Raw genomic sequence first — 26,847 nt, 5'->3', positions numbered from 1 at the left:
CCTCCGGGTTGGGTGGGCTATCAGTGGCCCAATGTCAGTTAACCCTTTCCAGAACGCCCTTCTGTGCCCACTTTGATCATTTCCATATTTTTTGCCTTCAGGAGTATCCACATCACCACACCGCAATGTATTATTGTGATTATTTCTGATTCGTATTGAACCTGTACAATACAAAAACAAAAAAGTAAAGTTTGCGAATAAGAAACCAAGTCTGTGGAGAGCAGGGTGTGAAGCCGTCCTGAAAGTGTCTGGACTATGAGCGTTTTCTCCACAACTGTCCCTATTCTGTGCGATGGAAACCTGCCAAGCTTCCCCGGGGTCTGGGGGGTCTCCTGCTCGGGGACAGCAGAGGACGAGGTGCAGTCTGTGTATAAGGGCTCGCGGCATGTATCACCCAAGGTAACACGGAACACACAGCAGGCAGCTCCATGCACAGCCACGGCTGCAGCTCTCTCTACAGGCAGTACGCAGGACACCTCACTGCAAGGACCCACATGACAAGGCCCCGGCGCGGGAAATTGGAAAGTGCAGCCGCACAGTCAGTGCTTCACGCAGTCAGTGACCCCGTCTTCCTCCGCTCCGCTGTACAGCTCGGAGATGAAGAGCAAAAAACGTGTCCGTGCGCTGCCGCAGCCAGAAGAGTGCGGAGTCTGGTTAGATGCGTCACAGCTGAAAAAGAGGCCCCATCAGGTGAGGTGACGGAGAATGGGAGGCAGGGTGTATGGGAAGCAGCTGTGTGGTGATTTGAGGGGAAAGGCTAACTTCCGGGGAGGAAGTTTCAGTGGGCCACCTGTAAAGCCCCTCTGTAGCCATATCAGGTCTTGTGGGATGAGTTGTAGTTGTGACTGACACCATTCATGCTCCCATATCAAAACACTCCAACTGAAAGAAAAACTGCAATTTCTCTATTATTTTACATCGTTCTTTGAGTGTCCGTGGCGAGGGTGTGGTGACCCGAGTGTCTGGTGGGGATGTGGTGACCCGAGTGTCTGTGGTGGGGATGTGACGACCCGAGTGTCTGTGGTGGGGATGTGACGACCCGAGTGTCCGTGGTGGGGATGTGACGACCCGAGTGTCCGTGGTGGGGATGTGACGACCCGAGTGTCCGTGGTGGGGATGTGACGACCCGAGTGTCCGTGGTGGGGATGTGACGACCCGAGTGTCCGTGGTGGGGATGTGACGACCCGAGTGTCTGTGGCGGGGGTGCGGCGACCACCAGTGTGCAGGAAAGTACCGGGAGACGAGGTCACAGATGTATGGAGGAGACAGGTTGTGGATGGCTTTGTATGTCATGGTTAGGCTTTTGTACTGGAGTCTCCGGGTGATGGGGAGCCAGTGAAGGGATTGACAGAGGGGAGAGGCCGGGGAATAGCGGGGGGACAGGTGGATTAGTCGGGCAGCAGAGTTTAGAATAGATTGGAGGGGTGCGAGAGTGTTAGAGGGGAGGCCACAGAGCAGGAGGTTACATTAGTTGAGGCGGGAGATGATGAGGGCATGGACTAGCGTTTTTGCAGGTTCTTGGTTTAGGAATGTACGGATCCGTGAAATATTTTTGAGTGGAAGGCGGCAGGAAGTGGAAAGGGCTTCGATATGCGGTTTGAAGGAGAGATCAGTGTCAAGGAATACCCCGAGACAACGAGCTTGTGGGACTGGGGAGAGTGGGCAGCCGTTTACTGTAATAGATAGGTTCGTTGGGGGGGGGGGGGGTCGCGTGAGATGGGGGAAAGACAATTAATTCTCTTTTGTCCATGTTAAGTTTTAGAAATCTAGCGGAGAAGGATGAAATAGCGGATAGACATTAAGGGATTCTGGTTAGTAGGGTGGTGATATCTGGTCCAGAGATGTAGATCTGTGTGTCATCAGCATAGAGATGATACTGAAAACCGTGAGATTCTATGAGCTGTCCCAGGCCAAAAGTGTAAATGGAGAAGAGCAGGGGCCCTAGAACTGAACCTTGCGGGACTCCGACAGATAGGGCGCGAGGTGAGGAGGTGGTGTGTGAATGGGAGACGCTGAATGTCCGGTCTGTTAGGTATGACGAGATCCAGGATAAGGCCAAGTCTGTGATGCCAAGGGATGAGAGGGTCTGTAGTAATAGGGAATGGTCCACTGTGTCAAAGGCAGAGGACAGGTCCAGGAGGAGGAGGATAGAGTAGTGTCGCTTGCTCTTGGCGGTTAATAGGTCATTGGTGACCTTAGGGCAGTTTCAGTGGAGTGGTGTGACCGGAAGCCTGATTGTAAGCGGTTGAAAAGGGAGCAGAAAGATGGGAGGACAGTTCAAGATGGACGTGTTGTTCCAGTAGTTTTGAGGCATAGGGGAGAAGTGATATAGGGCGATGCTAGATACAGAGGATGGGTCAAGAGAGGGCTTTTTGAGGATAGGTGTGATTGAGGCATGTTTAAAGCTTGAGGGGAAAACACCAGTTGTTAGTGATAGGTTGAAGAGATGGGTTAGGGTTGGGATGAAGACTGTGGCAAGGTTTGGGATGAAGTGGGAAGGGATTGGGTCAAGTGCACAGGTGGTGAGATGCGATCTTGAGAGTAGAGTGGAGAGTCGATCTTCTGTAATGGTGGAGAAGTTGGTTTTGGAGGTGGAGGGCTGGGTAGTTGGGAGGAAGGGCTCTGGGAGTTGTCGACTAAAACTGTCTCTGATCTCAATCTTCTGCTTGAAAAATGAGGCAAAGTCTTCAGCTGAGATGAGTGGGGAGGGAGGAGGTGCTGGGGGACGGAGGAGAGAATTGAAGGTGTTGAATAACTTTTTAGGGTTGTGAGACAGGGAGGATATGAGAGACGAGAAGTAGGTTTGTTTAGCTGTGGTGAGTGTGGTCTTGAAAGTATTGAGGGACTGTTTGAATGCGATAAAGTGCTCGTTGGAGTGGGATCTTTTCCATCTCCGCTCTGCACCCGTTGAAGCTCGCCTCAGTTCTTTGGTCAGGCTGGTGTGCCAGGGCTGCCTGTTGATTTTGTGAGCTTTTGTGTGTGTGAGAGGGGCAAGAGATTCCAAAGCTGCAGCTATTGTGGTGTTATATAGAACGGCAGCGTCATCCGCATTGTGTAGGGAACTTATGTCTGTGAGAGGGAGGAGGGATTCAGAGCGTGAATGAAGATCAAGGTGTTTAAGATTTCTGCGAGGGTGTGTAAGTTTGTGGGGTGGGGATTGTAGACAAGGAGTGGAGAAGGAAGAGAATGTGAGTAGATTGTGGTCAGAAAGAGGAAGAGGTGAGTTAGAGAAGTTAGATAGAGAGCAGAGGCGGGTGAAGATGAGGTCCAATGTGTGACCATCTTTGTGAGTGGCTGCAGAAGACCATTGGGTGAGGCTGAAGGAGGAAGTGAGAGATAGAAGTTTAGTGGCAGCTGAGAGGGAAGTGTCAATGGGTATGTTGAAGTTGCCCATGGTGATAGTAGGGATGTCCGCAGAAAGGAAGTGAAGTAGCCAGGTGGTGAAGTGGTCAAAGAAGGTGGTGGCTGGCCCTGGGGGCGGTAACTGACAGCCAGTTGGAGGTTGGTGGGGGCATAGATGCGCACAGAGTGCACCTCAAAGGAAGGGAGGGTAACAGAGGGTGGAAGTGGGATTGGGGTGAAGGAGCAGCTATCTGACAGGAGAAATCCAACTCCTCCGCCATGCTTGCTGCTGGGGCAGGGTGTGTGAGAAAGGTGGAAGCCACCATAGGAAATTGCAGCAGGAGAGGCTGTTTCAGAAGGGGTGAGCCATGTTTCAGTGATGGCGAGGAAGGAAAGTTTGGTAGTAACAAAAAGATTGTGCATGTAGGAAAGCTTTTTGCAGACAGAGCGAGCGTTCCATAGAGCTCCTGTAAGTGGGACTGGGGAAGTGGGGGCTGGGCAAATGGGTATAAGGTTAGAGAGGTTACGGAAATTTGTGATGGAGCGTGGATGGGAGGTAGAACTGACTGTGGGGATGTGGTGAGGAGGACCAGGATTTGGAGAGATATCACCAGCAGTGAGAAGGAGCATAGAAAGTGTTAGTAGGTGGGAGCTGGAGAGGGCATGAGGTGGCTGTCTGTGCTTGGAGACAGGATTGTATGTTAAGGAACAGGTCTGAGGAGGAGGTGAGATGGATGGAGAGGATTGAAGAGGAGATGAACAGTTCTATACTAGGAGTAGGGATTAGGGGAGTTTGCAGAAAGTGAAGAATTATAGGGGTGAAAGTGAAAACAAACAGAAACATTGTTTACAGTGACTGTGTCCAGTTACCTTCAGTTCCCTTCTGGTTCAATTCTGGTTTTAATTCTAAATTAATCTTCACACTTCTAGGACACACTTATAGAAATCACACAGCAGACTAAAGTCATTGCAGACTTGTGCTATGCAATATATGTACAGTACAACTAACATGTATGTATGTATGTATGTATGTATGTATATGTGTATATATGCGTTGCCAGGGCATAGAAACTGACTGTGGTTAGTTATAACAAATTATAATGATTATCCTGGATCCCATAATCCAGTGCCCATATACCCGTCACACATCCTCCATCCCCTAGTCCCGTGCCCATATACCCATCATACACATCCTCCACCCCATAATCCTGTGCCCATATACCCCTCACACATCCAATAGTCCCGTACCCATATACCTATCACATATCCTCTATCCCATAGTCCCGTGTTCATATACCCATCACACATAACCTCCATCCCATAGTCTCATGCCCATATACCCATCACAAATCATCCCATAGTCCTGAGCTGGGTGGCGCTGAGCAGGGAGTTCCTGGAGATGTGCTGTTATGTAACCTGACAGTGCGGTTCTGTCTGCGGCCGCTGATGATGCGATTTTCTACACCAGTAACAATAGAGCCCGTCAGTAATAGAGGAGGGGGTGATTCATTTCTGTCATGTGCTCTCTGCTCCTTTCTGGGGGACAGACAATGGCTGGGAGCTTATGATCCTGGGGATGCTAGATTTCTCCCATCCGGTCCAGTCACAGCTCAGCTTTCATCTTTTAAACAGCTCTGGTGAAATGAAAGATGCTTAGTGATTGGTTGCTATGGGCAACACAGGCAGTGTAACCTGTTGTGGTCAAGAAGATGTGCCTATGAAATATATATATACACTGCTCAAAAAAATAAAGGAAACACTAAAATCCCACATCCTAGATATCACTGAATGAAATATTCCAGTTGTCAATCTTCATTCATTATATAGTGGAATGTGTTGAGAACAATAAATACCTAAAAATGATCAATGTAAATCACCGAGGTCTGGAGTTGGAATGATGCTCAAAATCAGGGTGGAAAATGAAGTTACAGGCTGATCTGACCTCAGTGGAAATGCCTCAAGACAAGGAAATGATGCTCAGTAGTGTGTGTGGCCTCCACGTGCCTGTATGACCTCCCTACAACGCCTGGGCATGCTCCTGATGAGGCGGCGGATGGTCTCCTGAGGGATGTCCTCCCAGACCTGGACTAAAGCATCCGCCAACTCCTGGACAGTCTGGTGCAACGTGACATTGGTGGATGGTGAAAGACATGATGTCCCAGATGTGTTCAATCGGATTCAGGTCTGGGGAACGTGACGGCCAGTCCATAGCTTCAATGCCTTCATCTTGCAGGAACTGCCGACACACTCCAGCCACATGAGGTGTGGCATTGTCCTGCATTAGGAGGAACCCAGGGCCAACCGCACCACCATATGGTCTCACGAGGGGTCTGAGGATCTCATCTTGGTACCTATTGGCAATCAGGCTACCTCTAGCGAGCACATGGAGGGCTGTGCGGCCCTCCAAAGAAATGCCACGCCACACCATTACTGACCCACTACCAAACCGGTCATGCTGAAGGATGTTGCAGGCAGCAGATCCCTCTCCACGGCATCTCCAGACTCTGTCACGTCTGTCACATGTGCTCAGTGTGAACCTGCTTTCATCTGTGAAGAGCATCGGGCGCCAGTTGCGAATTTGCCAATCCTGGTGTTCTGTGGCAAATGCCAAGCGTCCTGCACGGTGTTGGGCTGTGAGCACAACCCCCATCTGTGGACGTCAGGCACTCAGACCATTCTCATGGAGTCAGTTTCTGTTTGTGCAGACACATGCACATTTGTGGTCTACTGGAGGTCATTTTGCAGGGCTCTGATAGTGCTCCTCCTGTTCCTCCTTGCACAAAGGCCGAGATAGCGGTCCTGCTGCTGGGTTGTTGCCCTTCTACGGCCCCCTCCACATCTCCTGGTATACTGGCTTGTCTCCTGGTAGCGTCTCCAGCCTCTGGACACTACACTGACAGACACAGCAAACCTTCTTGCCACCGCTCGCATTGATGTGCCATCCTGAATGAGCTGCACTACCTGAGCCACTTGTGTGGATTGTAGAGTCCGTCTCATGCTAGCATGAGTGTGAAAACACAACCAACATTCAAAAGTGACCAAAACATCAGCCAGAAAGCATTGATACTGAGATGTGGTCTGTGGTCCCCACCTGCAGAACCACTTTTTGTTGAGTGTGCTTTGATAATTGCCAATAATTTCCATCTGTTGTCTATTCCATTTGCACAACAGCATGTGAAATTGATTGCCAAACAGTGTTGCTTCCTAAGTAGACAGTTTGATTTCACAGAAGTTTGATTTACTTGGAGTTATGTTCTGTTGTTTAAGTGTTCCCTTTATTTTTTTTTAACAGTGTATTAGATATTTATTATACGGGGCTTTGCGAGTGGGTGTGTGTATATATTATAATATAATACATACTGGTCCAAAAGTAGGTGGACAGTATGTATAATGGGGTTATGAAGGGGGAGATTTATCAAACATGGTGTAACGTGAAACTGACTCAGTTGCCCTTAGCAACCAATCAGATTCCACCTTTCATTTTCCAAAGAGTCTGTGAAGAATGAAAAGTGGAATCTGATTGGTTGCTAAGGGCAACTGAGTCAGTTTCACTTTACACCATTTTTGATAAATCTCCCCCTTCATAACCCTATTATACATACTGTCCACCTACTTTTGGACCACCCTGTATATCTATATCTATCCGATTGAGACCATATCCTGAGAAGCATGTAATGTTCTCCCTATTATTAAATCAAACAAATAAGGATGGTGGAGTACTCCCAAACATATTGACAACTGCATGGACAATTGGAGTAGCCATAAACCACCAAAAAGATAAAAATGATAATGTAACTTTATTAGAAAACAAATTTAAAATAAAACAAATATTCAAAATGTAAAACTGTCAAGGTTTATATATAAAGAGGAGACATGGAAAAAACATGGAAAGGAGAGGTGCAGTCAGATGAGGAGTATGGGAGCAGCACACAGAATACAGAGGAAGGAACATCCCCAGCAAAGATCATGCTATCAGATATACAGATGCGCAATATACAGTACAGACAAAGTTTGGACACATTCTCATTTAAAGATTTTTCTGTATTTTCATGACTATGAAAATTGTAAATTCACGCTGAAGGCATCAAAACTATGAATTAACACATGTGGAATTATGTACTTAACAAAAAAGTGTGAAACAACTGAAACTTCAAAGTAGCCACCTTTTGCTTTGATGACTGCTTTGCACACTCTTGGCATTCTCTTGATGAGCTTCAAGAGGTAGTCACCCAAAATAGTTTTCACTTCCCATGTGTGCCCTGTCAGGTTTAATATGTGGGATTTCTTGCCTTATAAATGGGGTTGGGACCATCAGTTGTGTTAAGCAGAAGTCTGGTGGATACACAGCTAATAGTGCTACTGAATAGACTGTTAGAATTTGTATTATGGCAAGAAAAAAGCAGCTAAGTAAAGAAAAACGAGTGGCCATCATTACTTTAAGAAATGAAGGTCAGTCAGTACGAAAAATTGGGAAAACTTTGAACGTGTCCCCAAGTGCAGTTGCAAAAACCATCAAGCGCTACAAAGAAACTGGCTCACATGAGGACCGCTCCAGGAAAGGAAGACCAAGAGTCACCTCTGCTTCTGAGGATAAATTTATCCGAATCACCAGCCTCAGAAATTGCAGGTTAACAGCAGCTTAGATTAGAGACCAGGTCAATGCCACACAGAGTTCTAGCAGCAGACACATCTCTACAACAACTGTTAAGAGGAGACTTTGTGCAGCAGGCCTTCATGGTAAAATAGTTGCTAGGAAACCACTGCTAAGGACAGGCAACAAGCAGAAGAGACTTGTTTGGGCTAAAGAACACAAGGAATGGACATTAGACCAGTGGAAATCTGTGCTTTGGTCTGATGAGTCCAAATTTGAGATCTTTGGTTCCAACCACCGTGTCTTTGTGCGACGCAGAAAAGGTGAACGGATGGACTCTACATGCCTGGTTCACACCGTGAAGCATAGAGGAGGAGGTGTGATGGTGTGGGGGGTGCTTTGCTGGTGACACTGTTGGGGATTTATTAAAAATTGAAGGCATACTGAACCAGCATGGCTACCACAGCATCTTGCAGCGGCATGCTATTCCATCCGGTTTGCGTTTAGTTGGAACATCATTTATTTTTCAACAGGACAATGACCCCAAACACACCTCCAGGCTGTGTAAGGGCTATTTGACCAAGAAGGAGAGTAATGGGGTGCTACGCTAGATGGCCTGGCCTCCACAGTCACCAGATCTGAATCCAATCGAGATGGTTTGGGGTGAGCTGGACCGCAAAGTGAAGGCAAAAGGGCCAACAAGTGCTAAGCATTTCTGGGAGCTCCTTCAAGATTGTTGGAAGACCATTTCCGGTGACTTCATCTTGAAGCTCATCAAGAGAATGGCAAGAGTGTGCAAATCAAAAGGTGGCTACTTTGAAGAACCTAGAATATAAGACATATTTTCAGTTGTTTCACACTTTTTTGTTAAGTATATAATTCCACATGTGTTAATTCATAGTTTTGATGCCTTCAGTGTGAATTTAAAATTTTCATAGTCATGAAAATACAGAAAAATCTTTAAATGAGAAGGTGTGTCCAAACTTTTGATCTGTACTGTAGATCACAGTTGCTTACTCATAGTTTGCCAGGACCACAAACAATCCTCTACTTTCAGCCCCATAATGCGTGTTTCGCATGGCTGATTTCTCAAATGGGTGTCATATGTAAAGTCCCATTCCATTATATATACCCACACTTGTGGGCAAAAGCCGGATTACTTACCGGTAATGCTCTTTTAATGAGTCCACGAAAGCACCCACTAGAGAGATAGGGTATCCACCCCAAGGAACAGGAAACCTACAGAAGAATAAAAGGGGCGGTCCGCCTCTCCTCCTCAGTTTAGTTTTCAGAGTACCGGGAGGACCACCAGTATTAGTCCAAATATTTACAATATATATTTAAACTTATTTACTCTACAAAGGAAGTAATTCAATTGGTATCTATTAATTATTAGGGAGAGATGTGACTGGGTGCTGTCGTGGACTCATTAAAAGAGCATTACCGGTAAGTAATCCAGCTTTTTACCCTTCACCACGACAGCACCCAATGGAGAGATTTCCAGAGACCAACAGCTAGGGGGGGGGGACCACCGTGCTGAGGATAGTCCTGCCAAAGTGTAGGTCAGAAGTTGATGAAAGATCTAGCCTATAGTGGTTATAGAAGGTAGAAGGAGCCAACCACGTTGCCGCCTTATATATGTCCTCAATTGGAACGTTTCCCCCTTTTGGCCCAGGAAGATGCCATAGCTCTGGTGGAATGTGCTTTAATGCCGTCCGGAAGTTCCTTATTTTTCATGGAGTAGGCCAGCCGGATAGCGTCTCTAATCCACCGGGATAATGTGGCTCTTGTGACTCCATACCCCTTCTTTTTGCCCTGAAAGGATATGAACAGAGCCCTACACTGCCTCCAACTACTAGTTCTTTCAATATATTGTAAAACTATTCTCCTGACGTCTAGAGTGTGAAACTTTTGTTCTACAGGAGTGGAGGGGTCTTTAAAGAAAGGGGGAAGATGTATCTCTTGTGATCTATGGAATTTTCCTACTACCTTAGGGAGGTATAAAGGGTCTTGTTTTAAAATTAGTCTGTCCTGAAATGTTAGAAGAAAAGGTGGATCTATATAGGGCTTGAATGACGCTGACTCTTCTAGCCGATGTTAGTGCTACTAAGAAGGCCGTTTTTACGATAGGTGTTTTAGAGATGCTGTATCTATAGGCTCAAACTGAGGTTCTGTTAGAGAGACTAGGACTAGGTTTAAATCCCAAGGAGATACTCTAGGTATGTGGACAGCAGTAACTTGTTCACAGGCCGTGATGAAACGGGACACCCATTTATTCCCTGCAACATTATGGCCATAGAGGGCGCCTAGAGCGGATACTTGGACTTATAGTGTATTAACAGAAAGACCTAACTCTTTTCCTTTGTAGGAATTCTAAGATAGGTCTTATTGGAATTTCTGAGGGGTCGGAACTTGTATGGAACTGAAGAATTTTTTTCCATATTTTGGCATAGATCTTTGTAGTAGATGGTTTCCTGCTAAGCAGGAGTGTATCGATTAGACCTTTTGGAAAACCTCTAGAATTTAGTATCTGCCTTTCAAATTCCAGGCCGTCAAGTGGAGGCTGTCCACTTGGGGGTGGAAGAAAAGTCCCTGAGAGAGTAGGTTTGGGATTGAGGGAAGGACCCATGGGTCTGTCACTGACATTGATTGCAGGCATGAGAACCACGATCTCTTGGGCCAAAATGGTGCTATTAATATTATCCTGGCCTCCTCCGCTCTGATTTTCCATATGATTGGAGGAAGTAGAATTATCGGAGGAAAGGCATATGCTAGATTGAATTGCCAGGGTATTTGAAGAGCATCTAGAATGTCCAGGTGGTCTGCACGGGACCGAGATGCAAATTTCTGTACTTGTCTGTTTTGTCTCGTAGCAAACAGGTCTATCTGAGGATGGCCCCATAATAATGTTATCTTGTGAAAAATGCGAGGATTTAGGCACCATTCTCCCTGATGTAGAGTGTGTCGACTTAGGAAGTTCGCCTGTTGATTGCCCTCCACATCAAGGGAGAGAACAGAGAGAGACAACAGATGTTTTTCGGACAGGTTCAAGATGTTCTCTGCGGAAGACATTAGAGCGTCTGATCGAGTACCCCCTTGTTTGTTTAAGTAAGCCACTGTTGTAGTGTTGTCTGAACAGACTCTGACGTGATTTCCTCGAAGCTGTGGAAGAAATTGTTGTAATGCATAGTTTACCGCATTTACCGTATTTTCCGGCGTATAAGACTACTGGGCGTATAAGACGACCCCCCAACTTTTCCAGTTAAAATATAAAATCTTCTTAAAAGTCGGGGGTCTTCTTATATGCCATGTGTCGTCTTATAGGGCTGATGACTAATGTGCCTTTTGGGGGGGAGTGGTCCCGATGACGAGGAGGGGGCATCTCACAGGAAAGTGTGAGTGGAGTATCCCCCATTACCTCATTGTAGCAGCAGCGTGTGTTCTCTGTGCTGGGGAGCGGCGGCGGCTGCCCCTCTTTGTGCCGCGTGGGAGCTGTGCTGTGGGGCGGCGGCTCCTCTTCGTGCAGTGTCAGGGCTCTGTGCTATGGAGTGGCAAATTATCGTGCAGAATCGGGGCTCCTCCGGCATTTCCCAATGCATCAAAGTCCGGAGGCACCGGCAGCTCCATTGCTGCGATGCGGTGGCCTCTGGGAAAATGGCCGCTGGGGACGGCGCATGCTCAGATTCAGATCTCGTCTCCCGTCGTCTCTTCGTCATCGGGACCACTCCCCACCCACCAACCATATACACATTGGTCTGCACCCGGCGTACAAGACGACACCCGGCGTATAAGACGACCCCTGACTTTTAAGAAGATTTTCAGGGGTTAAAAAGTCATCTTATACGCCGGAAAATACGGTAGTTCTTTCAGATTAGATGAATATTGGATTTCTTCTTAGTTTCTGCCAGGGAATATGGAATTATCTCCCATATGTGCGCCCCACCCGTGTGGACTAGCATCAGTAGTTAAAGTATGGGACAACCAAACCAACCCCCCCGCTAAATGTTTACTATCTAACCCCCATATCAAGGAAGCTAGAACATCTTGCGATAAGGTTATCTTTGATTCAAGGTGGCCAAGGAGTTTATTATGGATTTGAGCCCACTTAACAGCTGGAGTACAGGAAGAAAGGGATCCCAATAAGGACATTCCTTCCCTCAGGGGCTTGCGGGGTGTATGAATTGCAGCAGTTATTTTTTTTTTCTCAATTAGTGATATTTTTACCTGAGGGAGTAGACATCTTTGTTTTGTAGAATCTAGATGAAACCCTAAAAATGTCTGGAGGGAAAGTGGGATAAGTCTGGATTTTTCGGAGTTGACGATCCAACCCAGGTCCTGTAAAGATGAGACAGTGTAAGCTAAGCGTTTAGCACACTGAAAAGATGAATTTCCGACAACTAAAAAGTCATCCAAATAGGGGATGATTAAAGTGTCGTTTTGACGAACGTAGGCCATCACCTCTAACATTACTTTGGTGAAGATCCTTGGTGCCGTGGAGAGACCAAAGGGCATGGCCGTGTACTGGAAATGATGAATCTCCCCTTCGAGTATTACTGCGACTCTGAAGTATCTTTGATATCTGTTATGGATAGGAAGATGGTAATAAGCATCTTTTAAATCAATGCCCCCCATTTTACAGTTTGGAAAAAGGAGCTTAATGGTGGATCTAATGAATTCCATTTTGAATTTATAATTTTTAATAAATGTATTGAGTTTTGTAAGATTTATAATTGTTCTGAACAAACCATCGGGCTTAGGGATTAGAAATAATGGAGAGTAGAACCCACTACCCTCTTGTCCCTTTGGTACTGTTACTAAAACATTTTTATCCATCAGGCTTTGAATCTCAAGTTCAAGGGCCCTTTGTTGTATCGGTGAGCTAAGGGTTGTTATAATGAATGAATCGTGGGGAATTTGGAGGAATTCTATCTTAATTCCTTCTTTGATGATATTTAGAATCCACGGATTTGATGTTATTTTTTTCCCATTGAGGGAGGAATAATTTTAGCCTACCACCTACTGGGGTGACCGGTGTTTTAATATTTATTGTCTTTGCGGAAGGTGGGTCCTTTACACATAGTACCCCTCTGTTTTTCTTCTTTTGTGGCCCACTGCGTTGGTCTTTCATTTTGTCTCCTTTTCCCGAATGGTCTCCTCCTGAAAGTCTTCCTATAGAAAGGAATTGAGGGGTCAGGGAAGGCTTTTTTCCTTTCTTCTGCTTTTTTGAGGATATCATCCAGAGCTTTCCCAAATAGAAACTCGCACAGATTTTGGTCTTCGACTGCGTATCCCCCTTCCAACTCTTCATCCACAAGGCTTGTCTGGCACTATTTACTAGACCCGCTGATCTTGCTGCAAGGCATAGAGAGTCAGTTGATGCATCAGCCATGAAGGCTGCCGCCCCTCTAATCAATGGTATAGCATCCCGCAATTTCTCTCTAGAGACTCTTTGTTCAATCTGTTGATCTAACTGATTAATCCAGACAAGCATGGATCTAGCAGTACATGTACTGGCAATTGCCGGCTTAAAGGTACCTTCACACTAAACGACGCTGCAGCGATCCAGACAACGATCCGGATCGCTGCAGCGTCGCTGTTTGGTCGCTGGAGAGCTGTCACACAGACAGCTCTCCAGCGACCAACGACGCCGGTAACCAGGGCAAACATCGGGTTACTAAGTGCAGGGCCGCGCTTAGTAACCCGATGTTTACCCTGGATACCATCCTAAAAGTAAAAAAAAAAACAAACGCTTCATACTTACCTTCGGCTGTCTGTCCCCGGCGCTGTGCTTCTCTGTACTGGCTGTGAGCACAGCGGCCGGAAAGCAGAGCGGTGACGTCACCGCTGTGCTTTCCGGCCGCTGTGCTCACAGTGAGTGCAGGAAAGCACAGCTCCGGGGACAGACAGCGGAAGGTAAGTATGAAGCGTTTGTTTTTTTTTTTACTTTTAGGATGGTATCCAGGGTAAACATCGGGTTACTAAGCGAGGCCCTGCGCTTAGTAACCCGATGTTTACCCTGGTTACCAGCGAAGACATCGCTGAATCGGTGTCACACACGCCGATTCAGCGATGTCAGCGGGAGAGCCAGCGACCAAAGAAAGTTCTGGCCCTCTAGCCCTGACCAACGACATCACAGCAGGATTCTGATCGCTGCTGCGTGTCACACTGAAAGATATCGCTAGCCAGGACGCTGCAACGTCACGGATCGCTAGCGATATCGTTTCGTGTGAAGGTACCTTTAATATACCTGTGGAAGCTTCCCATGATCTTTTTAATGACTATTCCGCTTTCCGGTCTAGAGGATCAGAAAGTAGGCCTGCATCCTCAAGTGTTAAGGCTTGGTTCATATTGCGTTAATGTGACCGCGCTAACGGACGCGTTGCACGGCGTTAATTTCGCCGTGCAACGCGTCCGTTAACGCACCCATTAACAGCAATGGGGACGCGCATCACTAGCGCGTGCCATTTTCGGCACGCGCTGGCGATGTGCCGGTGTTTTGTGGCGCGCCCGAGGTCCGTTCCCCGCTCTCGCAGATCGGAGATCTGCGAGAGCGGGGACGTTTAACGCGACCCCATAAAACAACATTGCGTTAGCGCAATCTGCTAGCGCTAGGCGCTAAACGGATTGCACTAACGCAATATTGTTTTGAAGTGGAGGCGACCGCTGTGTCCACTTCAGGGATTTTAGTCCATGATATAAGTTCATCATCACTAAAGGAGTATTTCCATTTGGAGGCTGACGGAAGAAAACCTCTCTGGTCCTGTTTTTCCCATTCTCTCCTCATCAATGCTTTAACTACAGGGATTACTGGGAAAGCTCTCCTTTTTCTCTCCGCTAACCCCGCAAACATGATATCTTTTGTCGTCTGGTCATCCTTTGTATCCTCACAACCTATTGTGTTTCTGATTGATTTTACTAAGTTGTCTACCCCATCAAGGGGAAAACAAGACCGACCTTCAATATCTGATGGTGATGAAGAGGAGGATGATGATGCATGTGAGGAGTCCGAGTTGATTATGTGATCATCATCGGACTCAGAGCTGGACGCTATTTTTTTCTTTACTAGTTTTCTGAAGGGGTACGTTGACTTGGGTGATGGCTTGTAATTCTTCCCTGATTATGGCCCGTATATCCGTAACGGACATAGATGGACCCTGCATGGTTTCACTGATACACTGCTTGCAGAGCTTTTTAGAGTAGGAATGTGGGAGAGGTTGATCACATAACGCACACTGTTTATGTTTGGATTTTTGTTTCTTTTTGGCCTGGGGGGGAAAATATTGTAGAAAAGAGTGTCAGCTTAATAGGTAGAGAGTTTAACACTCTCCCAGTGAGTCTCTTTGGTACTGGATCAGGTGGCAGAAGCGCTGTTCTTGACCTTGAATCCGCGGCATCACTCTTACAGCTGACGTCTGAGGACCTCCTGCTGGCTGAATCCCCTGCTGGGTCCACCGTCTTGCCTGGGGATGACCTGTTGCATCGCCTGTGCGCCCGCAACCATCCCCCTTTTTAAAGCATGAGATCCGGATTTTTTTGTTTTCCTTTTGCAGTGCACTGAGCATGCGCGAACCACGCTTTCCCCCACCGCTGCGCTGTATCCACAGAAGTCCTATGATCACTTCTGAGCAGGAAAAATAGAGATTTGCGCCGATCTGCGCATGCGCGGTCGCGATCCTACCTCGGCCAGCGCTATGGAGCGGCGTCTCGGCTGCTGCTGGAGACCGTGCGGCGGACAACCGGACCCCCATATGCCGGCCGGCGTCCCGGAACCATCTTTCAGCCCGCACGCCTCGTCCCGCAGAGCTCCCCAGTGAGACCGGGCGGCCTCTCCCGGATCCAGTCATCACTATGCCCGACAGCCGAGGGGGGAGCCGTCTAACAGAAACTCCCCGACGCTGCATCTGGACCGCATCCCTTGCCGTTCTCACAGAGACCGCACAGGCGGATGCCCTGACCCAGGTATGATCTTCTGTGATAATCCAGAGAACCTGTCCCCTAGGAACAGGAAACCTAAACTGAGGAGAGGCGGACCGCCCCTTTTATTCTTCTGTAGGTTTCCTGTTCCTTGGGGCGGATCCCTATCTCTCCAGTGGGTGCTGTCGTGGCGAAGAGTAAAATATTGATTATTCCAGTGCATTCCTTACCGCCAACAAGTCACTTCCTTTATGGTCGTCTTCACGCTGTGCGTATGTCGAGCAACCTCTGACCCAGCGATGTCATTAGACATGCGCACGGTACAATACAGGCAGCCCCCAGGAATGTGACGCAGTGCAAAAAATGTAATCAAGTTTCCGCGGCTGCATGTCTTGCCGCTGTTTGACAGCCACAACACATGCAGGGATTGCATGTTAGACATGAATGACAATAAAGAGCATTGTGCTGGCTGTAATCATTTTCAATGAGTAAGGGTAAGTGTCTGTCCTGCCCAGTAAGTATCTTTCCAAACCTATCACTACATGGCATCAGTTGTTATGCTCTGCAGTGAGGATCCTTTATGGATCCCGGTAGATAATTCCAATTGTAAGCTCCTGTGTTTATATATGGAGATATGAAAAGTTTCCATTTCGATTTAATCATTAACGTTCCTATTTCCTTTTTAGACCGTGATTAGCTGTACATCCTCAAGATTTAATCCACTGCGAAGAAGACAATCTACGGATTCTGTGCTGGTTGATTGTACACAAACAAAATCCCCTCAGCTTTGCACCAAGCAGACGTCCATGTATTCCTTCTTCTCCCCGACTGGTAATGGTTATTTCATAGACCACTAATCTAGTGTAATGAAGAAGGTAGATTCAGAAAACTGACAATATTTCATTGACCTTTATAACCACATGTTTACTTCTTTATGTTTTACTTCATTTGTCTTTATATGTTTATGTGAAATATACAGTTCTTATATGATGGCATACCCCCACTAAATTTACAAATAAACACTCCTTTTCACATTTTTTTTTCTATACGAAATACCATATTTTTCTTTTTTCAGACAATAGGGACAAACAGTCCTGTATTACTAATATTCATACATTGACTCAAGATGTTCCTCTTGTTTGTGAGAAAAGACAAGAAGCACCAAATGAGATGAAACCATCAGCCATTGGTATGTGGCCATTGTCTGCTTTTAATTATCTCTGCTCAATTAAAGGGAATCTGTCACCCGCACCCCCCAGGATGCACATGACTTATTAATTTGGGCATACATGTAATAGAAATGTTACAGTAGTCCTACCTGTATGCCTCATATTTAGTGGTCTTCTTGCTGATAAATATTATATTCTGTCTTTATGTTAATGATTTCCTCCAGGTTCCAGGGCGTGCAGTACCTGGAAGAAATCCCTGCCTCCTGTCTTCATTGTAAGGCTGGGGTCACAGTTGCGTGTGCAATGCGAGATACTCGCGCACGCATCAATACCTGTCACTGCTGCTGGTACTATGGACAGGAGCATTCCTATTTATATGCAGCCGCATGCTCTGGTCCTGAGTGTCGGGTATTGATGCGCGAGTTTCTCACATTGCACACGCAAGTGTGACCCTGGCCTATACTTACTGTACCTCCTCCCATCAGCGTCAGTTACAGCCCTGGAATCCTGCGCCCTGCACTCCCTCAGAAATACATACCTCATCCTCCCTTCTGTGAGCACTGCATATAGGGATCTTCTGCTCAGGCGCCGGCGAGACACTGTGACCTCTGGTGTGCACTGATAAGGTGCTCTCCCCACTTCCTCCCTGCTCGGAACCATGTGTACATGGCGATGACTGTGTCGGGACAGAGTGGGGAGAGCACCTTATCGACCCGCACGCCGGAGGTCACTGGAGCGAAAGTCGCTTGCGAAGAAGATCCCTGAGTGCAGAAGAGAGGACGAGGTATGTATTTCTGAGGGAGTGCAGGGCGCAGGATTCTGGGTCCATAACTGACGTGCATGGGAAGGGGGTATTATTGTAATGAGGAGAGGACGTAAGGATTTCTTTGAGGCATCACATGACCGGAGCTTGGAAGAAGTCATTAACAAAGTGAAATATAACATATTCTTCATACTTTTTTTTTTCTATTCGCCACGACAGCACCCACTAGAGAGAGGGGATCCGCCCCTAGGAACAGGAAACCTACAGAGAGATAAAAGGGGCGGCCCCCCCTCGCTCCTCAGTTGGTTTCCTGTTCCCAAGGAGGGAACCCTCAGAGAGAATCTCTGCAGCTAAGAAGAGGAAAAGCTCGCCTGGAACACAGCCTGTACGTCTCTGTTGAGCGACAGGGGCCCCAGAGCGAGCATCAGAGACGGGGGTTCCTGTTGGTTCCCCCCTCATCTGGATACATCAGCATGCCGGGATTACAACAGTCTCCCTGTTGGGAGACCGTTGGTTTTTGCTCCACCGCCTAAAGAATCCCCGTCAGCACACCAAGTAAGTGTCGCTATAGAAAGCGCTTACCCTCCGGCCACAGTGGGACATGAACGGCCGCGGTAGCAGGAGCTTCTCTTCCTCTGCAGCATAGAAGGAAGATGCGCGAGCGCACATGCAGGCGCTGTATGGTCGGCGTACCCGGATGTAAAGAGCAACTTCCGGGTATGCGGGGTCAGCTGAGCATGCTGGCGTGGACGCTTGGCGCTCAACAGCGGTGGAGAGGACCAATAAAGTTGGTCAGGTAAAAAAAAAAAAAAAAAAAAGGGGGGAGGAAACATGGGGGCGTGTATCCCTTGTAAGAACGGCTCTATATAAGGCTGGAGACACATGGCACTGTGCGCACCATGTCGTCTCAGGAAGATATTGAGCGCCCACTGGAGGTTGTAATCCTGCCTAGTGGTGATGCTAATAAGAAAATCAGCGGACACTCAAAAATGAGTGATTCCACGGATAAATCAGGGAAAAAATCGTCCCGTTCCAAACCCCAGGCCGACCAGACAACTCTGCAGCCGGTATATGTTTTGTTTTCCGGATAAGTGTATATATAGCTTCATATCTCTTACAGTAGTCTCCTCTGCTTGTGTCTTTTTTATAGGCTAAGCGGACGTCAAAATCTAAACATAAGCAGTGTAAGATATGTAATGAGCCCCTACCTGACTCATATATTAAGGAGCTATGTCAACATTGCATTGATAACACTTTACAGCAGGAGAGTTCGGTCAGGATGAATGACATACGTCTCATGATCCGGGAAGAGCTTCAGTCCTTGAGGGGTAGTCCGGCGGTTAATATGGAAAGGAGAAGTAGAAGGACTCTTTCACCTATAGCCGACACATCAGCAGAAAGTGGAGAGGTGGACTCAGACATCTCTCAGAGATTGGATTCCTCGGAGGAGGAAGATTATGTCTGTTTTCCTACAGACAATGTAAATAATTTGGTTAAAGCTGTAAGAGGAACAATGGGGGTGTCAGAGTCTAAAGATCCCCAGACACCACAGGACATCATGTTCGCAGGTTTATCGCAGCGAAAGGGCCAAGTATTCCCTGTGAATCAGGCCATTAAAGACCTTGTTAAAAAAGAATGGGCTAAAGGACAGAAGGGCTTTGTACCGGTATCATGTAAGAGGCGGTACCCCTTTGATGATGAGGACTTGGCAGTTTGGTCTAAAATTCCTAAAGTGGATGCGGCTGTAGCATCAACTTCTCGCCGATCCTCCTTACCCGTAGAGGATGCGGGCTCCTTGCCTGACCCCATGGATAGAAAATCAGACGCTCTGCTTAAGAGGTCATGGGAAGCTTGTGTCACGGCATTTAAACCGGCGATCTCAGCCACGTCCACTAGTAGATCTATGCTGGTCTGGCTGGAGCAGTTGGACCAAAATATTAAGAGTGGTGTATCTAGGGAGAAACTACGTGCCTCTATTCCTTTGATTAAGGGGGCGGCAGCCTTCATTTCTGATGCCTCTATAGACTCTCTCCGCCTAGCAGCCAGAACAGCCAGCCTCACTAATACGGCACGGCGCGCTTTATGGTTAAAGAATTGGAAAGGGGATGCCCAGTCCAGGGCTAAATTGTGTACTATACCCTGCCAGGGTGAGTACCTCTTTGGAACGGTCTTAGACGAAATTCTCACTAAGGCAGGTGAAAGGAAGAAGGGGTTCCCTAATCCCTTTATTCCTTCTTACAGAAGGGCGTTCAAGAAGCCACCATTCGGAAGGAAGGGAGGCTTCAGGGACCGATGGAATAACAAGGATTTCAAACAAAGAGGAAATTTGTTCAATAAGCGCCCCTTCAAGCCAGCAGATAAATTCCGCTGATTATATTTCACCGGTGGGAGGAAGACTAAAACAATTTAGTAAGCAGTGGAAAGACATAACGGTTAATCCATGGGCCATTGATTTAATATCTTCAGGCCTCACATTAGACTTTATTAGAAGGCCTCCGGACTCCTTCCTCCTTACCACCTTAAGATCCAGGCCTCAACAAGAGGCACTTGAAACCGAAGTTAAATCCCTCTTACTCAAACAAGTGCTGGTAGAGGTTCCATCTTCCCAGATAGGGAGGGGATTTTACTCTCCCTTATTTCTGATTAGTAAGCCGGATGGCTCTTTCAGAACTATAATTAACTTGAGAAAACTGAACTCCTTTATAAGACCCAAAACATTTAAAATGGAATCCATACGTTCGGCCATAAAAAATCTATTTCCGAACTGTTACATGGTAGTATTGGATCTAAAAGATGCTTATTACCATATTCCTATACACCATTTACATCAGCAATTTCTTCGAGTAGCAGTTTGTATAGAAGGGCAAATTCGTCATCTACAATACCGGGCAATGCCCTTCGGTTTATCTATGGCCCCAAGGGTTTTTACAAAATTGCTACTGGAAGTAATGTCCTTTTTACGGATAAAAGATACCTTGGTCATTCCGTATTTGGATGACCTATTGATTGTAGGTAAGAACTCCCTACAGTGTGAGCAGAGGTTACAGGAGGTAGTGTCATCGTTACAAAACCTGGGCTGGCTGGTTAATTGGGAAAAATCTAGACTCCAGCCAGTAACGTGTCAGAAATTCCTTGGGCTCCTTCTAGATTCAGTTGACCAGATTTGCAAGCTTCCTGAGGATAAGAAAACTTCCATATTCGATAAAGTGTCCTTAGCGATCAGAAAGCGTAGTATGTCATTAAGAAATGTCATGTCACTATTAGGTTCTCTAACATCGTGCATTCCTGCGGTCCAGTGGGCGCAGTTCCATACTAGGCATCTACAAAAATTTGTATTGGATGAGGACATTAAAAATAGAGGATGTCTGGATAAAACAGTTTTCCTAACGTCAGAAGTAGTACACTCCCTTATGTGGTGGTTGAATCGGAAAAATCTTTCGAGAGGGGTTCTATGGGTAATCACCCCTTCTAGTATAGTGACCACAGACGCTAGTCCTGAAGGCTGGGGGGCACATTTTCAGGATCAATGGGTCCAGGGTATTTGGTCCAGTTCAGAACTTAATAATTCCTCAAATGTCAAAGAGTTGAGGGCTATATACTACTCCCTACTTCACTTTCTTCCTCAGCTCAGCGGCTCACACACAAGAGTATTCTCCGACAACACCACTGCGGTGGCGTATCTGAACCATCAAGGAGGTACAAGGTCGGACAAACTCAGAAAAGTGGCTTCAGACATCATGGAGTTGGCCGAAGGTCATCTGCTATCCTTGTCAGCAGTGCACATCAGGGGCATAGACAATTTTCATGCCGCTTTCCTCAGCCGTCACACTCTTCATCAGGGAGAATGGATGCTGAACAGGAAGATTTTCAGATTAATAACAGCTCGATGGGGTGTTCCTCAAATAGACTTGTTCGCCACAAGAGCCAACCGTCAGGTCAGGAGGTTTGCCTCTCTATGCAGGGAGGACAAGCCGGACATACTCGATGCCCTCCAAGTACCATGGACATTCGACCTAGCCTATGCTTTCCCCCCATGGAATCTATTACCTATAGTAATAAGAAAAATAAGGGAGGAAGGCGCAAGAGTTCTGTTAATAGCCCCATTCTGGCCCAAAAGGCCATGGTTCTCATGGCTGAGGGCGATGTCAGTGTCAGACCCGTGGATTCTACCTCAGTCCAAGGACTTGCTCTCTCAGGGACCATTCCTCCATCCTCAGGCAAAGGGCATGAACCTGACTGCCTGGAGTTTGAGAGGCAGTTACTAAGTATAAGGGGGTTTTCTAGTGGGTTAATTAACACTCTTATGAAGAGTAGAAAACCTTCAACTACTAGAATTTATGTTAGAATTTGGAGAAAATTTCTTCAATTCCATACTGCACAACTTTCATCTGAAGTTCCTATATTTCCAGTGTTGGAATTTCTACAAAGGGGTTTGGAATTAGGACTCTCCGTAAGCACTCTGAAGGTCCAGGTTTCAGCTTTAGGAGCTCTTTTTAATTATGATGTTGCGGGTAATAGGTGGATATCCCGATTCATATCTGCCTGTGAGCGTTCAAGACCAATTAGCATACCGCAGGTACCTCAGTGGGATTTATCCATAGTCCTGGAAGCATTGACACAGCCACCGTTTGAGCCTCTCCATACAGCCTCACTAAAAAATATTTCTTTGAAAACGGTATTGTTAGTGGCATTAGTTTCTGCTAGAAGAGTGAGTGATCTCCAGGCATTATCTATAGATCCTCCCTTTTTATCTGTAACATCAGATAGGATAATTTTGAAAACAGACCCTTGTTATCTTCCTAAAGTAGCCACTACTTTTCATAGAACCCAGGAGATCTTGTTACCTACCTTTTATGAGAACCACTCAACTCCAGAAGAAGAAAGACTTCATACCCTAGATGTTAAAAGGACTGTCCTGACCTATTTAGAGAGAACTAGGGACTGGAGGAAGAGTAGGGCTCTCTTTGTGTCTTTCCAGGGTAAAACCAAAGGTACCAGAGTGACAAAGAACACATTATCTCGCTGGATCAGAGAGGCCATAATCCTGGCGTATAAAGCTGGAGGGAAAGATCCTCCAATGCATGTGGGAGCGCACTCTACAAGAGCCTTGTCGACTTCCTGGGCAGAAAGGGCGAATGTGCCAATAGACCTTATATGTAAGGCTGCAACTTGGTCTTCACCTAATACCTTCTATAAACATTATAGATTAGATCTATCCTCTGCTTCTGATCTGACTTTTGGGGTATCGGTCCTTGACTCAGTAAACCCACCCAGTCTATAGTCTCTGAAATTCTCTCTAGTGGGTGCTGTCGTGGCGAATAGAAAATACCGGATTACGTACCGGTAATGCTCTTTTATAGAGCCCACGACAGCACCCTTTCACATCCCTCCCTTTTCTGTATATAGTCGCACGTGGTGCTTCTTTGGTGAGGTGTAAATATTAGAAGAAAGTAGCATAAGGTTGTAAATATGTATATATATATGGATATACCTGAACCTGTTAACTAAAACCTGGCGGCGGTTCCTCCTATTCTCTGTAAAACAACTGAGGAGCGAGGGGGGGCCGCCCCTTTTATCTCTCTGTAGGTTTCCTGTTCCTAGGGGCGGATCCCCTCTCTCTAGTGGGTGCTGTCGTGGGCTCTATAAAAGAGCATTACCGGTACGTAATCCGGTATTTTCTTTTCCAAGATGTATATAATATTCATTATGTAAACTCTAGGGCAGGTCACTGAGGATCAGTGACCTGTCAGAAGCCATACACATGAATACCTAAGAACCAAAAAACACATGGGCTGCTTGCACAGTGAACAAGTCTGTAGAAACCTGTTCATACCACCAAAGAACTTGAAGACACAAAAGCGCACAGCGAGGTCAAAAATACTCTGTTGTAAAAAAGTCACAGTAAATAAGCAAGTGCTAGTCAAAAAATGAAAAAAATACAGGGTATTTAGTTAATATGTTTTTTTGCAAAAAAATGTATGTTAAGCTGCTCCACCAATCGCAAAGGTATACCCATAATAGAGCAGTCCTATCTAATGTATATAATCCCTATCTGATGTATTTAAAAACCTGATCATCTATATAGTACCTGTATAAGCAGGGTTCAGAGAGAAAATATATCCATGTGGACGTGCAGGATGGAACAGCTACAATGCAAATGACCCACAGAGGAGTGGTGGACTCCCCAGTCTTGTAGAAACAAGAAAACAATTATAGAACCAAAAAACACATGGGCTACTTGCACAGTGAACAAGTCTGCTCTATTATGGGTATACCTTGGCGATTGGTGGAGCAGCTTAACATACATTTTTTTTGCAAAAAAACGTATTAACTAAATACCCTGTATTTTTTTTTCATTTTTTGACTAGCACTTGCGTATTTACTGTGACTTTTTTACAACAGAGTATTTTTGACCTCGCTGTACGCTTTTGTGTCTTCACATGAATACCTAAGCAGACTACATGAAGCCCCAGAGCATGATAATCTCATTAACTCAAAACTGAAAATAAAGATAAAACAAAACCCATATGATGGATTTCACCAACCTAAGGTATCATTTTACTCAGTATAATGGCTCCGACCTGACTGAGCACTATCCTGCTGACAGGTTCCCTTTAACAGTCATAGAAGTTCCACACACAAGTGACAGCAGGTCCCGTTTAAAGTACTGTAATCACATAAAGTCTAAAGTGCATGTACCCTTTTGGCAAGCATTTTATGGTAATGTATGTATTTAATTCTCACCAGGACCTTCTACATGTTTGACGCAAACCTATCGTGAACATGCTGAAAATCTGGAAAACTTCTCTTCATATAAAATACAGAGCGATACAGAAAATAAAAGTTCAGGACAAACTAAGACTGACTGGAGCTGTGTGCTTGATAAACCTGGTCACGGTGCTGGAAACTTCCCCAATGCTTCAAGAGCACAGAAGAAATCTCTGAAGCCTACAAACTACTGCGCAACAAGTTTGAGTTCCAAGTCACAGAATAACTTATCTGACTCTTTACTTTCTACATGTCCTCAGGAGGATTATAAAGCAGAAAGCCTGTTTCTTCCAAGTCAGTCTGAAAGTCAGCTTTTCACGCAGGATACACAAGGTAACCAAGTGATCTGTCACAGGTTTCCAAGTGAACGACCTGCGAATACCTTCTCATCAATACCATTGCTGGACAAAACTAATGTCACCTGGGACACAAGAAGTCCTATGAAAGGAACTCTACAGACCGTGTGTGATGAAGAGACCCTCAACAACATGTTCACACAAGATTCTGAAGGAAATATGGTTATAAAACATTAATTACTGACTTGCAGCTCAGTCCTGATAAAACAGTACACTGAACCGCAAATGCTTAGTCTTATGATCAAAACTAGTTTCTGTTCTAAACAAGCAGATCATTGAAATGATCCTGGAATTCTGCCTGTGTAAGGCTATGTTTCCACATGGCGTACCGGCAGCGCTTTGAGCGCGGCGGATCCCCACTCCATCCAAAGTGCTGCCGGCTTCTGTTTGCGCGCTGATTCCGCATGTCTTCATTGAACACCTGGAATCACCGCATCCTACACATGGAATGGTGCTATTTATGGGGACAAGCTATATGACCCCCATTCCCCTGATAATGTTTTATCCAGACACTGCCATAGATGTGCAATTACTACAGCTTAGCTAATTTTAGAGGGTGGTTACTCTGGCACTACTCACTTTCACATTGAAAGGTGACTTTACCAGTTCCACTTATATCTGCAGATACAGGACGCCTACGTGACTGGAAGGCTTCATGTCCTGTTCTACAGAATTCCCAATGCAGAAGTGAACAGTGACGGAATAAACCTTGAAGAGTATGTCCTCAATTAAAAAAGATCCCACACAGCTCCTTACCATCCATTTATTTATTGTAAATGTCTATCTTGCTCAGTAACATTTTAATTATCTATTATTTTGTCCTCATCTGTAAATTGGTTGCATGACTAAATAAAGAGGTACGTTTCCATCTGTAGTGGCAATGAGTTCCATTATGCATCTAATATATTAGCACTTCACACATAAAATACATTCCAGAGGGTTCTTCTACTGTGCAAAGGCTAGTATCTATCTGTTCTAACTACAGTTCATACATTTCTGTGCCATTGTAACTTTAAAGGGAATCTTTCATTAAAAGTTGCCTATGGTGGTAATCTGCAGGTAAATGCTATATAAAACATACTTGGCAGTCTGATAGGGAGAAAAAAAAATGAAGTTATATTCCGCCTGCAGCTGCTCATTTCCATTTGTCAAAGTATTGTTGGGGACTATGAGCAGTTAGAGCTCTGTACACTGGAAGCACAGCTGCAATCACTCGCCTGCACATTTGATAGCCTGCTCTGCATTGTATGTGTATGCAAAACAGGTTGTCAATCAGTGTGAAGGGCAGAGACTACAGAGCGCTCCCTCTGTACAGAGCGATGATACTACACTGATGAACGGAAATGTGCAGCTGCTGGCGGAATATAACTTAATTCTCCCTGCATCTGCTCTTCCAAGTGGACTGGCACGCATGTTTAACCCCTTCATGACCCAGCCTATTTTGACCTTAATACATTTAAAAAAAACTGACCGTCACATCCAAACATAGACTAAGTGTGAACAGGTGCTGAACTTAGAGTCGCCAACTCATATATAGTTAAGTAAATAAGGCAGCACACTGCAGCGCTAAAACATGCAAACAGGAAACACGAAAATTGAACTGCATTACTGCACTAGAAATATGAAAAATGAGAGCGTTTAGCGCATAAAAATGGCCAATTTTATGTGTACCTGGTAGCCACTTTACGGCATCTCTCTTATACCAGGTCCTACACTTGCCTTTCCTCGCTGAGAATAAATGTCTCCATCTGAATGGGTACCTGTGAAACCTCTTCAGAAGAAGGTTTCACAGGTACCCATTCAGATGGAGACGTTTATTCTCAGCGAGGAAAGGCAAGTGTAGGACCTGGTATAAGAGAGATGCCGTAAAGTGGCTACCAGGTACACATAAAATTGGCCATTTTTATGCGCTAAACGCTCTCATTTTTCATATTTCTAGTGCAG

At 45.9% G+C, this 26,847-nt stretch overlaps 1 protein-coding gene across 2 annotated transcripts; it reads left to right on the top strand.

Moving 5' to 3' along the window:
- The first annotated feature begins 499 nt into the window (after window positions 1-499).
- On the top strand, window positions 500-25,777 carry AUNIP (aurora kinase A and ninein interacting protein). Of its 2 annotated transcripts, XM_069756446.1 has the most exons (4): window positions 500-690; window positions 16,534-16,678; window positions 16,923-17,036; window positions 24,527-25,777. In XM_069756446.1, exons 1-4 carry the CDS (start codon window positions 598-600, stop codon window positions 25,078-25,080), a joined length of 906 nt encoding a protein of 301 aa, XP_069612547.1. In that variant the 5' UTR covers window positions 500-597; the 3' UTR covers window positions 25,081-25,777. The 2 variants fall into 2 exon arrangements, with proteins under 2 accessions (XP_069612547.1, XP_069612548.1); XM_069756447.1 differs by lacking the exon at window positions 16,923-17,036.
- Window positions 25,778-26,847: the final 1,070 nt, after the last annotated feature.

This window comes from Ranitomeya imitator, chromosome 3 (assembly GCF_032444005.1).
Source record: "Ranitomeya imitator isolate aRanImi1 chromosome 3, aRanImi1.pri, whole genome shotgun sequence".
Classification (NCBI taxonomy): domain Eukaryota; kingdom Metazoa; phylum Chordata; class Amphibia; order Anura; family Dendrobatidae; genus Ranitomeya; species Ranitomeya imitator.
Note: the sequence above shows the minus strand (reverse complement) of the source record. Positions and strands in the feature narration are given on the sequence as shown.

Bases quoted from the DNA above. Each gene is read 5' to 3' on its own strand.
- AUNIP (XM_069756446.1), top strand. From the start codon at position 598: ATGAAGAGCAAAAAACGTGTCCGTGCGCTGCCGCAGCCAGAAGAGTGC. The intron at 691-16,533 runs GTGAGGTGACGG...TTTCCTTTTTAG, and splicing joins TGAAAAAGAGGCCCCATCAG to ACCGTGATTAGCTGTACATC. The intron at 16,679-16,922 runs GTAATGGTTATT...TTCTTTTTTCAG, and splicing joins TTCCTTCTTCTCCCCGACTG to ACAATAGGGACAAACAGTCC.